The sequence below is a fragment of the Chrysoperla carnea genome, chromosome 4 (assembly GCF_905475395.1).
Source record: "Chrysoperla carnea chromosome 4, inChrCarn1.1, whole genome shotgun sequence".
Classification (NCBI taxonomy): Eukaryota; Metazoa; Arthropoda; class Insecta; order Neuroptera; family Chrysopidae; genus Chrysoperla; species Chrysoperla carnea.
In genome coordinates this window covers 31,185,856-31,203,910 of record NC_058340.1, presented here as the reverse complement: position 1 = coordinate 31,203,910, position 18,055 = coordinate 31,185,856, and the positions used below count along the sequence as shown (strand labels likewise).

At 29.3% G+C, this 18,055-nt stretch overlaps 1 protein-coding gene across 1 annotated transcript; it reads right to left on the bottom strand.

Moving 5' to 3' along the window:
* Positions 1-1,999: 1,999 nt before the first annotated feature.
* LOC123298663 (sodium channel protein Nach-like) lies at positions 2,000-17,806 on the bottom strand. The gene is made up of 10 exons (XM_044880756.1): positions 17,679-17,806; positions 14,516-14,710; positions 14,287-14,440; positions 13,098-13,228; positions 9,699-9,786; positions 7,812-7,937; positions 5,820-5,979; positions 2,666-2,831; positions 2,179-2,273; positions 2,000-2,112 (listed from the first exon to the last, which is right to left on the bottom strand). The coding sequence occupies exons 1-10, from the start codon at positions 17,804-17,806 to the stop codon at positions 2,000-2,002; spliced, it is 1,356 nt and encodes a 451-aa protein (XP_044736691.1).
* Between the last annotated feature and the right edge of the window lie 249 nt (positions 17,807-18,055).

The following is an 18,055-nucleotide window of genomic DNA, read 5'->3' as shown; positions in this document are numbered from 1 at the left end:
TTTACAGAAATACACGTCGAATATGTTTATAGATTTTGTTGCATTACCTGTATTCGGCAGCTTTTATCAATTTATTTCTGTATGTATGAATTCTACGTTTGAGTTGCTTTCTTCATATGAATCATTTTTTACACAAATTATCAAAATTTTATCTTCGAATTTATTGAATTTTTAATTCTACCGCCAGATCATTAATGTCTTCGTAAATTATTTATTTTTGAAAACTTATTTTTTATAACTATTCTTGTGATAGTTATTTCCACTTTACTAATACTACACCTAGAAATTTGTTATAGAGATAGGCTTTTTACCATGAAACGTTGGCATAAAATAAAAACTACGATAACTGGCTTAAACAGGCACTTAAGAAACGATTTTACCAATACGGAAGAATTTTACAATTTCTTCATCTTTGCTGTGTGATTAACTTTTCCATTTCCAAACCATAATTAAACGAAAAAAAAATTTATGCCCCCCTAAACGTCTCATACAATTGACTCAAACATTTGATAATAAAGACCAGCAAAAGCTTGTCACTTTTGAAACGGTTTCCCACATTCGTTCTCTTTTTTTGGCTAATCAAACCTTCCAGTTATAAAGGAAATAGTAAGAAAAGTCAAGAAAACAGAAAAACGTTCGTTAGCCTTAGAAATCTCGGATAATGGTATTCTTTCTCAGTTCGCATTTTTTAAAAGTAAAGCAAGCTATATTTTCTTATATTTAGGAAGAAATTTGTAAGAGGCAAAAAAAATTCTATTTACAAAAGTTCGTACTTTCTCGTTAGAGTGATTAATTTTTGGTCATCTTGTATTTATTATGTCTGTTAGAAAGTTAGAAAATACTTTACATTCATAGGTCGTAGATGTGTCGATGTTCGCTAATTAGAATATCTCTATAATTAACAGGAAAATACTAAAATTTATTGCAGATGATAAGCTTGTTATATATTATAATGCGATGACAAACCTGTTGGTACGAGGGTTGGCAACCTTTTAAAGAGTTTATTTTAAGTTGGTTGAATTTCTGATGACTTTTCCTTTTCAACGTACGTAAGGATAAAATAGGTCTCGCACCTGAGATCGGTTTCGTTAACTAACGCTGGATACTCACTATAGGTAAGCAAAAACTCTGCACCCAATCATTAAATTGACCTGATTTTTATACTTTTTGGATCAAAATTACTCTATCCACCGAGTTTCATCAAATTCCAAAACAAAATTTTTTTTTTGCTTTTTTCACGATTTTTTCTAAGGGGTACCCCTTAAAAAAATTGCAAAAAATCGAAAATTTTTTTAATCTCCAATTTCGATCGGTAATTTTGACCCAAAAATTACAAAAATTGGGTGCATTTGATGGATGGTCGAATAGTTTTTGAGATACGGACTAAAATTGATCCAAATTTTGCGTTATCTCTCATTGCTTTAAAAATAGTTTCAGATTTTCGATTTATAAAGAAGCATTCATATCATAACGATTGACAGAAGAACGATTTTTTTTGAATATTGTAAATATTTGCACATTAAAAAAACCTTGGTAACATTATAAACACACATTGATCTATATTTGTCGATAAAAATATTAACATGCAGTTCTCATATACATAATTCACTTCCCCTTTTGAGCCCCTTAAGGGATGCATTTTAAAAATCCCTTCTTAGAGCTCACTTACGTTACTTAAAGAACGTCTGTACAAAATTTCAGGCTTCTAGACGCAGCGGCTTCAGCTGTGCGTTGATCGATCAGTCAGCTTCCATTATTATATATAAAGATTTCTAATAGTACATGAAAATGATTTGAAAATATTACAAAGCCATTCTCATCTGGATATTTCATATCCAGAGCTAATCATCTTTTTGAAATTTTATACACTTCCAATGTGAAAAAATTTGCAACTTTATTCTTTGCCTAATTATAATGATTATAGTGTGAAAGAAGCATTACAAAAAACGTTAGTGCAATATTACGTGTTGATTTAACAATTTTCTGGAACGATTTCAAATCAATAACGTTTGCCTTTAAATTCAATTAATCTTATTGTTATGTAATAAATCAATTCAATAAAACTTAAAATACTTGCACCAACAAATAACGCTGCTGTACCACCCATTGATACTAAAAAGTTGAAATTCAATTAAAAGTCATTTTAAAGTTTGAGAAAATTGTTACGTCAATACATACCAACTAAATCGAGTCTTCCACGTACAACACGACGTTTATATCTTTCAGTTGGTAATTTTGCTAGTGAAAATTCAACAACTGAATTTTCATTGGAGCTACAAAAAATCATTTTGATAAAGTATAAAAACACGGTGTGTTTAGGAAAGTGTAAAACATAAAGACTTTTATGTCTTTCCCAAGAGAAGGGAGAAGTTATTTTCAAAACAGATGGGTAAACTGAACTCCGTTAATTGATGTCCCAAGAGGATAAGTCTAAATTTAGTTTAGATCTATGTTTGAATAGAATATAAATTTTTGTTGCATGGAAACAAATTGTACGATTTCGTTCTTATCTTCCAAACAAAGTGGTAGAAAGTTGCTACGCAATGAAAGTTGATGATTTTACGCATGGAAAATTTTCGTTCTCTTTATGATATTCTTAATGATATCCAATATCTTTGACGGATTTGATTTTGGTGCAATTAGAGTTTAAACGAGTTGTACTTACCTAAATTTTTCATCTTTAACAACATACAATTCAGTTTCTGTACAACTTGGCAAACAATCACAGACTAAACCTGCACGTTTTGACCAATGCGCTTTGACTACAGTCAAATGATTGAAATTGTTGTTTAAGCATTCAATACCCGAAATATTACACTGCTTTGACGTATCTGAAAATATAAGAACATTTTCTTAAAATTTGTTTAAATAAATGTTTTTTATTTTACATGTAAAGACACTCAAGTATAAGATCTTTTAACACCCGAACTAAAAAAACGGGTGTTATAAGTTTCACCGCTATGTGTGTGTGTCTATCGGCTTGTCTGTCTGCCTGTCTGTGGCATCGTAGAGCCTAAACGGATGAACCGATTTTGATTTGATATTTTCTGGGGGTTTTAAAAATTTTGTAAATTTTAGATACTTGCAGTAAGAGTGATTAAGAGTAAATTGTGCTTTATTTTGTGACTAGACATTGAACAGCTACACCTTTTTGCAGGTCTGAATTTGAATGCAGATACCCATTTTTCAATATCCCCAATTCCATGATATGAATTACACGGTGAATGTTGATTTTGAGGTAGTTAATCGTTAGAAAATTATTCACATCATATTCTATTTATTTAAATTCAAGTAAAATAGACGATTGCAAAGAAAATATTAATAAATTCCAAGAAAATAGCTAAATTAGTTCAATTTTTTCGTTTTAGCAATTATAAAAAGTTGAGAATGAAGTCCTCTTAATAAAAGAGTCGTGGTCGACATTTTCGAGATATACAACAAAACTTCATTGCCTATGCGTCCAAATAAAATACAATTTACTTGGATGCGTTGAGTATTATTACCCGACTGCGTCAGAAGAGGGGGTTATATTTTCGAATGTATGTATGTATATTTCTTTAGCTTGAGAGGTGACGTTACTGACTGGTAATACCAAAATTATAAAAGTTAAAATGACCGATTTTTGGCGGCATATCATATGTCTTCAAAATTGTTTTTCCCTCAAAACCTACCGTGTGAGGTACCGTTGAATAGACAAATTGATTGACGGAAGAATCATTAATATAGGCTCGCGTGAAAGTCGACGAACTATGCTAAGTGATGCAGTTTAAAATCAAGTCACGTAGTTTACATAGCGGCTTTAACAGTCGGGATCCATTAAAATCTAGACCCGAACAAATCTTTTCAATTATGGGTCCCGACTGTAAAAAGTCGCCATGTAAATTACTGGACTATTTTTTACCTTTTCAGGTTTTATTGAATACCGTCGGGTTATTTGACTTTTTTAATTTATTTTTTATTTTTATTCAAATTTTAAAAATAAAAGACTCTATATTTCATGCATTTTAATACGATTCATATGATGAATTTTGATTAAACTACATAAGCCTCAAGGTTTTTTTTTAAAATTGCTATTATTTACATTGGTATGAAAAACTTGTGAAGCATATGCGTCACAAACAAGAAGTAAGTATGAAATATATAAGATTGAGATGGCTTCTGGTTGAGAATAAATTGAAATATGCCTGCAGCGAATTTATTGTCATAAGTAAATACGAATATATTTGTATATTTTTGTTTATTCATATTCTTGTAATAACATCATACTTTGATATAATAATAAATATTTCATTTTATATTCTTGTTAAGGTTATTCGATTATTTTGAAAACAAGTCGTGAATGCCTTAAACATATTAATACTAACTTCTGGACGAAGTGAATTATTTTATAGAGATACTACATTGATAAATTATTTATTAGTAAAATTATTTTCAAAAACTTTGTCAATGTCAATGTCAAATTTAACTACTAATCAAATTGCACATAAATTAAAAATTTAATGAAACTCCCGACACAAATTCAGTTCTGACCGATGTGTCTGTGGCATCGTAGCTAGTAAACGGATGAACCGATTTTGATTTTTTTGTTTGTTCAAAAGGTAATTTGATCGAGACTACTCTTAGCTGTTTCCAAAAAATCTGCTCCACCGTTTGAAGATCATAATTCTTTTCTCGATATTTTTGGATGAAATCTTAAACTAGTTTATAAACATAGTTAAGAACACTTTCAATCAAATTACTTCTCAAAAAGATAAATCAAAATTGGTTCATTCGTTTAGGAGCTACGATACCATAAGCAGACACACAGCTCAACAAATGCACAGACACGTAAAATTTATAGCACTATCTTTTTAGTCGAGGCTTAAAAAAGCTAAAATCAGAGCTTTTTAATATTAAAATCGAAAATTCTGTAAAAATTTACTTTCTTCAATTTTACTCATAATTATAATATATATTTTTATTATCGAAAAACTCCTGATTTTTTTATTCTAATCTAAATCACATTCCCGATTTTGTTAAAACATTTCGTATATTTCAGAAACTATTAAAATATTCAAAGTTTTTATCAAAAGTTAGGGGTAAAGAATTTTATTGCTTTTTAAATTGGTGTTGTTTTTTTTTTTGTTCTAATGCTTTTGTGGGTACTTAAAACGTGACTCTGGATCGAATAACCTTAATAAATGAAAGAGCATAATGTTATTTTACTTATCAGATTTTCCTTTAATCAAAAATACAATATTTTAATTATACAGGCTTCGAGATATTGGAGCATACTTTTGAAAATTTATAAAATATAACAAAAAAATAATTTCCATTCTCAGCTAAAAGTTTAGAAAGAGTTGCATTATTTTTATTTCGCCTAGACATTTGCGAAGAAATGATCAAATTATGACGGATACTTTATTCCTACAGATTATAATATGTATACATATAGTTCAAATTGTTCGGTACTAGGCGATTATTCTTTTTGGTAAACATTTGCTGTTTTTGCCTATCTTTTAACAATTTTTACAATAGGTTAGGTTAAGTAATATAGACTGTCCACGAAGAACACACTTAGGCTTAGGCTATACCACCTTTCCGCTGATAATTTCATTTATCAGCTCCTCAATTTCAGAGGCTGAGTCCCCCTCCTTCATGCATATACCATGCACTACACCAGCCCATCACAAACATTAATTAAATTAATTTTGTTGCGACGGCGGGATTCGAACCCGCTATCCTATGCATATCGCGGACGGAATTGGTTACACCTTAATCAACTGAGCTAATAATAAAAATAACACAATTTTTTATTTTTATTTTATTTATATTCATACCTGTATTTGGCATTAAATGATGAGTACAATTACATGTTTTAAAATGGGCATCTTTACGACATTGAACAAGGCATGCACTGTAACTGTAATATTCATAAACATCCAAATAATTTTCATCAGTGTAACGACATTTTCTATTTTCAATAGCAACATCTTTCACCTACATAAAAATAATTTATTTAAAAATTAAGTCTTATTGGAAAGGGTAAAAAAATCGACTTCAAAAGAAAAACTTTTCCAAAATAAATACATATGCACTCTACAAAAATAAACAAATAACGATTATATAATGTAGTTAAAATTATTGTTATTTTTGGAGTCGGTGACAGCCAAGGAAACAGCTCTGGCAGGACAGTTTCCTACATTAGCTTGGCTGACACCGACTCCGAAAATAACAATAATTTTAACTACATTATATTATCGTTATTTTTTTACTTTTCAGTGCATATTTATTTATTTTAGAAAAGTTTTTCTTTTGAAGTCGATTTCTTTTTGTTAAAAGTTTTTTTATTTTGTAATTTTTAGTGAATCTGAAGTACACTAACTAATTTTTCACTAACAAAAGAATCATCGAAATCGGTTGGCGTGACATTGAGTTATCTTGTCGTGCATACTTAATGCAAATTTAAGACTTTTAAGGTTTTTTTATGGATGCCGTTGTCAGAAACCAAAATAAAATGGGACCACACGGGAAGATCCAGCTTTCAAATAGATAAAGAATCATCAAAATAGGTTCACCCAGTCGAAAGTTCTGAGGTAACACACATAAAAAAAATACAGTCGAATTGATAACCTCCTCCTTTTTTGTTTGAAGTCGTTTTGTTGTATGAAAAAAAAGGTTCATACAACAACAGACTCAAACAGGGTTTCAGTAGGCGTTGAATAAATAACTGGATATTAAGAAATTATCGTAGTTTATAAAAATACTGTTCAAATGTATGAACATTCTAATAAAACGAACAACAAACGAAAATTAAAATGAAAATAGCCCACATTTTTAATGATCTATTCATTCTATGGGTTCCTGCTTCCTGTTTTTTAATAGATTTAAGTCCATGTATGACCTCCGTATTGATAGCTTGACGTCATTGTTGAGTTTCCCAATAAGAAATAGGTTCGTTTTGTCTATAATACACAATTAAGGTAAATTGGATGAAGACTTGATTCGGGCAATTTTTTGTAAACTGGCATTGCATTTATATTGGGATTAGTTATTATGAATATAATACTAATTCCCGACAAAAAAACGCCAGGTGAATGAAAACCTCGGAGATTGAAATAACTGTGAGATCGCAGATTAAGAAAGCTATGAGAATAAAACTAAACATCGATTTGATGTCAATCTATTAATGTTGGCGCGCGTCGAGACGAGCGAATAGATACGTCTATTGTCTCGTTTCTCTTGTCTATCGCTACATTACTAGTTAAGTTAAAAATAAATGAAAACAAACAATTGACTGAGTTAATTGATGAAATATCATGTATAGACAATATTGATGACGCAATCGTTTGTTTTTTGACGCCACGTAAGTAAAGAAAGATTTCAAGTGTTATATAGCCACACATTCATAACTGATATTAACATATTAATACATACTATAAAATTTGCACCTAATTTGCGCCCTCGTGGGTAAACAGTGATGTTTACAAAAAAATATTTCAGACTAAAGTATATTTTTTATAAACTTTTGTTCTATCTCTAATGATTTACAAGATGAGTCCTACGAACCCAAGACCAAATTGACCTATATTGCTCATTTACGAACTCAACTTCACTTTTTACGTGCTAAGCACGCTATAAAAATTTCAACTTGATATCTCTTTTTGTTTTTGAGTTATCGTGCTTACGGACAGACAACCGGAAATGGATTAATTATGTGATTTTAAGAACACCTATACCAAAATTTTTAAGCGTTACAAACTTGGGACTAAACTTAATATACTATGATATATTTCATATATACATGGAATAATAGTGATTTCTTCACTTACAGCTTTTTCATTCTCAATTTCTTGAACAGCAATATATCGGCGAATATGTTCATTAGGTAATATTTCAAAATATGCCATTTGAAGTGTACTTAATGTTGGTACTTCTTCTTCGTTTAACATAAATATCTATATTTTTGAAAAATAAATATTACATTTTACTTTTTGAAAACAAAGTTTTTATGATGTTTTATTTTTTTGAGAAAATATATGAAACAAATCTTTTTACAAAAATGTAGAATAACTAATGTAAATTATAGTAATTTATTAAAAAATTATATAACTTGTAATAAATTTTAAGTTGAAATAAATTTACAGTAAGATCACTGAAAAATGAACGATTTTCTAAACAATTTTGGAATTGTATTTTGAACTCATTTATACAGAATGTTCGATTTATATCTAGAAGTATGACAGAATACATGCGTTAAGTAATGCATCTAAGTGAGAGGTATTATATACATGTGTTGAAGCTTCTAAATGCGTTGCGATAGTTGTAAGACGCTTGAAGAGTGTCAGTTTCTTAGTTGAATAGATGAACTACAACAGACAAGCCACGATACAAGTCACTTTTGCAATTTCATATAACACCTATAATACCTCTTACTTAAATGCATTGCTTAACGCATGTACTCTGTCATACTAGTGATATTTATATGCCTAGATGTAAATCGAAGATTCTGTATAACTTTATTTTATACCAAATGCTGATTTTTCAATTCTCGACATGGAAAGGTTAAACGATTATATCGAACTAGTAATAAAAGTAATTTGTAAAAATAATAATTTGTGTTCACCCATTTTTGTGAAAAATGTTGATAAGTATTAAATTTCCAATTTGTTATGGAAACATTATTTTTTTGATACAATCTGAAATTATTTTACTAAAAATATTAAAAAAAAAAAAAAATGCTGAATCATTTTGGTGTATATTTGATAAAAATATATACCAAATTTTAGATAAAAATATCCTATATTTAGAATTTAATCTATACCATATAAGATTTGTCTGTTTTTAAAAAGCTTAAGTTTAGCTCGATTTTGCTGATAAATGAAATCAACATTCAAAGTTTAAATACAAAAAAATATTTGGAAAGCTAGAGATTAATAAATTTAAATTTTTGCTTTTTAAGGATGTACGAGTGCCACGGAAGTTTTGGATAAAAGGCTTAATTTTTTTAAATAAGTTGGACTAAGTCTAAATCAATTCTGAAATTTTTAAGGGAGGAGGGATGGCTTATGGGAAAACGGTAGATGGATTATATGTTTACATAGATTCCTCCAAAAGCAAACGGTAGAAATTAAAAACAAGCTAAAACCTTAATAAATTATTGAAAACAAAAAAAGAAGTTGTGCCCGACTAATTAAGGATGTATGAGCACGGTAGAGCAACTTGACAATATAAGATGAAAAGAAAGAATAAAATTTTTCGATATCTGGAGTAATTTTAAAAATATCAAAAATTGAAAATTTTTTTTAATTATTTAGCTTTGGATATTTCGAAAACCAAAACAGATATCGAAAAATTGTATTCTTATTTTTCTTCTACATTCATGGAGTTATAACAAAATTCATCATCAAAGTTGAAAATAAAGTACAAATAATTTCAACAAGTCAAAAATTGCTTGGCGCTCGTACTACTTTAATTAATTTTATTTGTAATTTGAAATTTACAAAAACATTTCGATCCCTTGAAATGTCGCATATTCATGAGCAATTCTACTCTTTGCGTATCAAAGACTTTCAAAGAATACCTTGTATAAAGTTTTTTTCTATATTTTACAACAGAAATATCCAATTTAAAAAGAGATGAATGAGTAAATATTAACTTATTTACGTTGTTATTATAAATATTAAATATTTAACAATAATAAAATAAAAAATTCTTACATTAGCTCGAGTTTTAATCTCAATTTTGAGTGTACCTGGTCCTTGAATTCGATTTGATATTAATGGATATTTCTTTGGATTTGATGTTCTGAAAATGTACATACACAAAAATATAAGTTTGATTTATTTAATAATAATTTTAAATTTTAATGTTTAGCTTACAAAGTGGATTTGCTTTTGCAAGTGGGGGAAATGCGCATAATGATTCGTTTAGGGGAAAATGTAATATTTTTTTTCTTTCTGTTATTTCAAACAGAAGTATCTTCAGAAGTTTTTCGATTCAGAATATAAATAATAAAGTAGAACTTCGCTAGTTTATTTAATCAGAATGATTATAATTTGCTTTAGTAGGTAGGTTTAAGGTATTAAAGAACCATGTTTGTGTTTCACAGAAGAATTGAAGGTAAAAGAAAACGTTCCTACAGGTACAATTAATTAATGGTGCTGAAACTTTTCTTGTTGTAATTTTATTTTCTGCATCTTTTTATGTGTTTCCGCAATGTCTATGAGTGCGATCATATTATGACATCTCTATATATTATAAATGCGAAAGTAAGCATGGTTGTTTGTTTGTTTGTTTGTTACGCTTTCACGCTTAAATTAGCGAATGGTTTTTAATGAAACTGAACTGCAATATAGCTCATACTTCAGAATAATACATGAGATATAATTTAAATATATACAATATTTCACGGCCATCTTTTCTGATATACTCAATGAATATTTACTATTATACATTTAATAAAATAGAAAACCATACATATATTTTACCTGCGTAAAACAATCCTTACCATTATTTCGAGTGTTATAGAAAGGGAATAAGCGAGAGCAATCTTTATCAATCTTTACTTTTAAACTCAACGAAGCGGGTGTGTATCACTCTAGTTTTATATAAAGGAAATAAACAAGAAAAAAAACGAGCATATTTGTTAAGAAAAACTATCGCATGCATTAATTTTTTTTATGTTTGTTATTTTTAGTATGAAATGTTCTATAAAATAAAAATGTTCTTTAATCAAATAAATATATTTTCTTTAGATTACTAATAATGATAATTTATTTTACTCTTGTTAAATTTCTGCTTGGTGTAACGGAAAATACGGTATTTCAAATGGTTTCTGGGTAAACGCTTTTTAAAAAGGAATTGGTAATAATTTAATTTTTAGAATAGTTTTCATTTAAGAGTTCTTTTTAATTCGATTTTCTTTCTATTTTATATTATTTAAAGTATTTAGAAAATACACTAAAAAAATTATAAAGCCAATTCGGATTATTTTTGAAATTATACATAATTTAAGTACAAAACAAAAAATACTAATATTTAGTTTTTTATTTGAAAGATGATTGTGAGGAATTATTTGTCTTATTATATGGTCCAGGAATCGCTGTCTAATGATAGGTAAGTATATTGACTGTAAAACATAAAAGACGGTTCCCATGATTCTGAAAACAGTTTGACCTATCGACTTAAATCTTTGTGCAAATTTTTAACATTTAAGAACTAGAAGACGATATTATTAACCAAATATATGTTAGGTTGTTTCTATATCACAGAAAGAAATGCTAAATTGGGAACTGATTCGCACCCCATTTCAGAGCTATTTCCGTAAAGGTGTTGTAAACGTGTGTTTTTAGCCGAAAAAATAATTTTTTTTATACACTAATAGTTTACAGTAATTTTCCCCCAAATAATAAAGTTTCTCCAAAACATCAATAATAGGTATATCCCGTCAAAGGGTGCAAATTATTAGGTATTTCTTTATATTATTTTGTTAATTAAAATTAATAAAAAAGAAATAAAAAACTATATTTCTGTTACATGCAGTAAAAAAATACCAACATAATAAAACAAAAATTGGTTACAGAAACTGGAGTAAAAGTAAGATATCTATTTATTTATTATTTCTACCTTAGTGAATGATAATAATATCAAACCAATGTATTATATTATATACGGAAATACATCTGGATAATTTTTATAGACATATAAAACCTGGACGTGATTTGGCGCTATATTAATATAAAAATTTTTTAGCATAAACAGCAAATGCTCCGTATCACAGAACTAATTTGAATAATAGAGAAGTAACAGACAAAATGTCATCAAATTTTGATAAGTTTCGTTTAACCTTATGTTGTGTATATTGGCCCAGTCATATCTTTTTTGTTTGTGTTTGAATTTTAATAATATTTCTAATTAAGGTTTGACATTCCTTGCTTTTTCTTAAAATTGCATTAGATACCATTCTTAACATCAATTGGAACGACTACATTCTCTAGAATTATAATCACAAGGATATTAACGAATCATGTACTCAGACCCTTACGTATTTTGATTTAAGTTGGAATTTGAGCTTTATACCTGTTTAACGTATTTGTAAACAATATTAAATAGGTTCAAATGTACGATAGTTTCAGCCATACTATATAATTGTACAAATGTGCCATTCGGAATATACGCCAACCGTAGGATTAAAAGGATAAAAGCTTGGTTCTTGTTAAATAACAAATGAAGATGCTGCTATTAGAACAGCTATCTAAGTGCTACTCTCGTGAATTTTCGAATCATCTAATATTAAATCTTGGATACCCGGTACATTCGATGTCAAAAGTGGATAGCTAAATGTTAATATTTTCGAAAGCAGAGATTTTTATAAACAATAACTTACACCCTGTATATATTACGGCTTAGGAATATAATTACTTGTTACGGATCAACGCGAGTTGATCTTTCTAGTAAAATATCGCGAAGAAATTATATAAAAATATTCTTTTTGAGTAAAAAGTAGAAACAAGCGTACGTAGTTGTTGTGCATGTAGTCTCCTGAAGTGTTTCATCCTAGGATAAAGTCCAGAATAAAGTCAAGGTGAGAATACAAAGATAGTACTTTTATATCACCTAAATTTCATTTGAGGTTCGAATTTTTTTCATAACATAGCTTTCTCTAAACATTGGCAGCTTGTATGAGTCTGCCATTTTTATTCTCATTAAGATCCAAAAAAACTTTAAGAAAATTTTAAAGTCATTCAAAAATCTAATTTTAGTGGCAGATTTCTAAACAACGAATGCTCTTGAACTATATTAAGGCTCTTAATCTATACAATGCCTGATTATTAGCTGATCAGCAATGTAGTTTTTTGCCCGAAAATAGTATAATGATAAGAATCGGTATATTCGAAGATCTAAATGCAAATTATAGATCTTAAAGCCAAGCTATAACCAATCTTATGAAAACAAGGTTTATACTGTATTTGTCTTGGAAGAGGTCCTTTTATATATGTCAATGGAACTACTAGAATCACTATGAGAAATCATTTACATTAAATAAGTAACACACAACCTAACAACAAGAATGATATTAAATTAATTAAATTTCAAATACACGAATGTGCACTTACCGTGATTGAATTGTATTTATTGCGTAGCATGCACCAAGTTCTGTATCGATTTTTAAAAAATAATCACAGCATTCAAATTCATCGTCATTCCATCTACATGTCTCAAATACATCCGTGCATTTACTCATTATCTACAAACAAACAAATCATGAACAAGATTCCTTGAAATTAACATTTAATATGCAAATAAAAAATAAAACCTATATAAAATGAGAGTTATAAGTACAGGGAACGAATTGAGGTCGACCGTCACCCATCTGTTTGCGGAATGGACGTTATTTTCTATGAAATACTACTGGTCCGTCCCGGCCTCGCACGGGAAGCTTGACGAATTCCCATTTAGTGTAGCAGGTGGCATGAGTAGGGAAATTCAACTTGAAATGTTAATTATAACATATTATCATCGCATCAGAGACGAAATTTAAAACAATGTTGAGTTCTCTATTTCTATTTTTAACCCCCGAACTAAAAAAAGGGGTGTTATAAGTATGACCGCTATGTGTGTGTGTCTGTGTGTTTGTCTGTCTGTGGCATTGCAGCGCCTAAACGGATGAACCGATTTAAATTTTTTTTTGGTTGTGTTTGAAAGGTCATTTAATGAAGAGTGTTCTTAGCTATGTTTCAAGAGGGAGCTTAGGTTTCCGTACCCGAAAAAACTAAAAATTGGCGATGATCTTCAAAATCGATTCAGTTTGGAAATGGCATGACATATAAATAATTACTATCGAAATGAATGGTCATTTCGAAAAGTGAAATGGTAAAATAATTAGGTAATTCAAAACAATAATTCAAAAGAACAAACTCAACTTAAAAACTCAATTTCAATTAAAATATTCCCAAAAATTTGTCCCAAAAAATGATAGCTCTCTAAGTATTCTTTTCATATCATCTGATGTCGTTGACCATCACTTTGATAATGATTTAAGAAGGAGTATTATAAGTTTAAATTGTTCATCTGTGCGTCTGTGTGTTTCTCAGTGGCATCGTAGCCAATAAACGGTTGAACCGACTTGATTGAGAATATTTTATAGCTAAGTCTCCAAAAATCGGTTTACAAGGAATAAATCGCATTTGTAGAGGGTTTTTTAAATTTTGTAAATTTCACTTGTTTATTTAAATTTTTTAAAACTTAAGTATTACCTCCTTTCTAGTTTCGTTTTTTAGGTATAAAAATAATTAACTATTTTACCTGATCGACATAAAACGTGAAATTACTTTTTGGACAATCTGGATGGGGGGTTTCCCCTGTACATAGTTGTATTGTATAATATGATGATCCTGTGAACCATACAATTTCTTTAATAACTTCATCCAAATTGTAATCATGAACTTCACCGTATAAACTATCAAAAAAAAAAGAGAAAAGTTTTTTGTTATTATATAGCGAGAAATGATCATGTTATAAACACTGTCAATACTTGTCAGTAAAATCCGCAATACGATCTTCATTTTTAGTTTCACATACAGCAATTGTAGGGAATTTAGTATCCCAATGAATATAATTTGTTTCAGCTCCAAAGCTAATAGGGTCGTTTTTATATGCTTCATAAGAGGCTTGCATTAATTTTCCACAAGCGTACCATGATAATGCTATACATATTATCCAGTATAATCTGAAAATAAAATGTGAAATTTCTTTTAAATTTTTCTTTTTTTCATAAGAACCAAGGATTTTTTTATTTAAATGCCTGGAGCCTAGATATAAGAAAATTATTTCAGGAAGGTAAATAAATTTATATCTTTTTAGACATAACAGATATATTTATGAAGAAAAATTAACGTCATCGAATACCGTCGGTCTATAATGAGTTGAAAATTCGATGAAAAGAAAAAAAGAATCTATTTCTCTGCTAGCCTGTGACCCAGTGACACCTGAATGTCGTCAGCTACCAAAAATAAGGGATTGATATAGTTGTACATCAGTCCTGAACTACAATTTTCCATATAATTTCCAATAATAGTGCGGGTTTGTAGACCACCTCAAAGTTGTAGGAAAATATGAGCTGTTAAAAACTTGAGGACAGAGGCTTTGTATATTTGTCCAAAACCACCCAGCGCTACATACTTTCCAATTTCCCGATTGGTAATAGAGGTTGCTATATGCCTTACAGAAAAATTAGTAAAAAAAGATGAAAATCGTACGATTTCGATGATAACCGGATTTACAGTTGAATATTGATAAATACAGTTATTTTTTGTAAAAACAATGTTTGCTGATGTTGACGCAGAGTAACGAAATAGAAATTTCTTTTGCAATTGACACATTCCTATCAAGAAATGCAGTTTTGGCTTATTCAAAATGATCTAAAATTCTTCTTTGTGAATAATATTTGATTTATTGAATTTTTTTTTTATGAAAACAAACTTTACTTGCCAAACAAATAAACTTAATAAAAAAAATTTTACAGATTTTAATTAATATTTTTTCTTATTTATTAATCATAAAATTGTAGGATGAAAATAATTTTCTTTCAATTAATTGGTATTATTTTTAATAATAAATTATAAGTAATTGTAAAGTTTAAAATTCAAATAACAATCCGTCAAAGATTCTAAAATAAATTTATTACAAGAATCTTTGAATATTATCGTAATTCTAGATTATTCGAGAAAAACTAAGGGTACAAAAAGTTAATGCACAGAATCTACACCATAAAAACTTTATTGTAAACATCGCAATTATTATTATTTTAAAAATATTATTTAAAGAAAAGAGATTTTATTCAGAAAGTTTTATTAAAAAGAAACTCTGAGAAAAACTTTATTACTTTTCAATGTACAAAATATTTACGTAATATAAAAGATTTCCTTTATCTAAAAGGCTATAAAGGTAAACATTAACTTATTATAGGGGAGAGTTTTGTGCCAGAGATCGAAATTTTAATATGTGTATTTTACACACTTTATATATTATATTTTTTGAGAATTAACCAGTGATCGGTATTATGAAAAGATCATAATGCAACATGGATCAAACCTTAATGTACCTATAATCATTCCAGCCGATTGTAATAGTCAACTTTTAAATAAACGATTAGTAAAAGCAAAATGTTTTACTTTGAAACACTAAAATATGTTATTTTTATGTTATTTGAAAAACACATGGATAATTATTATCTCAGTTGCTTGCTTTTAATAAACTTTGTCTTTATACCGTTGCAATCTTAATATCTGCAGCGAAACTATAGAGTTATTCAAGGTACATTGTTTCTCGGACACACATTATCCAATATTAATAATTATTTACATTTAAGAATAACTTGTAACTGGTATAAAATCAATTGTTATTTAAAATTTATGAATTTAAAATACGTAATTTGAAAATATTTAAAAATTAAAATATTAAATGTATATAAAAAAGTTTTCGGATTTATGTACTTATAAATGTTTTAAAACATATAATAATTAATAAGCCTTTCAAAGATAAGGTATTATTTAACACAGAGGAGGAGTACCAAGTAGATATTAAAGAAGCAAGCAACCACTTTCTGTAAAATAGGAGATAGGTTAGGTTAGAGTCGCTGTCCTGGGGTGAGACACACTTAGACCATAGGGTCCCTTGTGATACCGAAAAAGGGTTGGCATATCCTCGGCCACTACTCCATGAACCATTTGGAGCTGTTTAAGAACAACATGAGAGCTTTGACGTCGACGTACTTTAGGTCGGAGAGGTCGTCAAAGAGAGGCTGGCTGATAAGTCCATCTCCTCAAGAGCTGGGCAGTGACAGAGAAGATGAGACATTGTCTCTTCCTCCTCACCACTGTGACAGCTCCTGCAGTAGTCGTGATACACTGCCAGGCCCAGGCGTGCCTGCATGCCTGCCACCCAACCAGTTTCCTGTAATAGCCGCAAAATTTTGCGAACAGAGGCCCTAGGAAAGGATATAAGATCTTCGGAACGCCTACGATTGTATTCAGACCATATCTGTTTTGTAGTACCACAAATACGTTCCTCCCTCCATCTAATATTGGCCTTTTTTAAGATATCCTCTTTGAGGATCAATTTGCAGTAAGCAAATGGGATATATGACCATAATAGATTTTCCAACTATCAGACACATTTTTATTCATAAATTATCGATGTTGGGATTACGTCAATGAGACACTACCAAATTATCAGACCATACACTCAGCAGCGTGTTCAAAATTTTCTTGGTAGTAAGGCACCCGAGTGCAATGGTTATCCCCGGGTTAATCCGGGCGCTATGGTTATCCACAAATGGCTGAAGCAGCTCGAAATCTAGATAATTTGGAGTGCAAGATCCACGAAATTTTTTTGGGAGGACGCTGGTCTTGAGACAATTCTTGTACTTATGTGACTTTTCACATAATACTGGACCGCCCTCGTGTGAATAGCAAGTGAGGGAGTTTTTTTTTCTTTTTATCGTAATTTTATTAGAAATAGTTTCTGGAATCGAACGTAGCTAGTTTATCACAGCATGACCTCATTTTTGTGGGAATATTTTACTTGCTACTTTTCAGTTAATGCATAAGTAACCTTCTAGTAAATTGTGTTAAATAAAAGTTTGGCTGTTAATTACCAAATTTAAGAACTAATTTATTGTTTAATGGGGATAATACCTTTCAATCCAATGACGATCTTTTTCAGCTAAAAATTTCAAGCCATGAAATGATGAATTTAGACAATAATCACGTAAAACTAAAAATATTCTTGTAAAGATTGATTTTCGTTTAGTCCTTAATTTCATTACAGTTTCATTTATCCCATATATTTTCGGTGTATTAATTGTTTTTTTATTTGTCCACATGGCTAAATTATTTTTAACAAGTTAATTAAATTATAATTTTTGTTGTTTGTTATGAATTGATCTTTTTTTTCATTCAATATGTGCAACCATCGTTTTTATTCGTACACTTTTTGTTAGATATTTTATAGTTTTTGTTTTATTGTACCACAATTTTTGATTGTGTTATTTATTTTGTGCTTTATTCTTGTA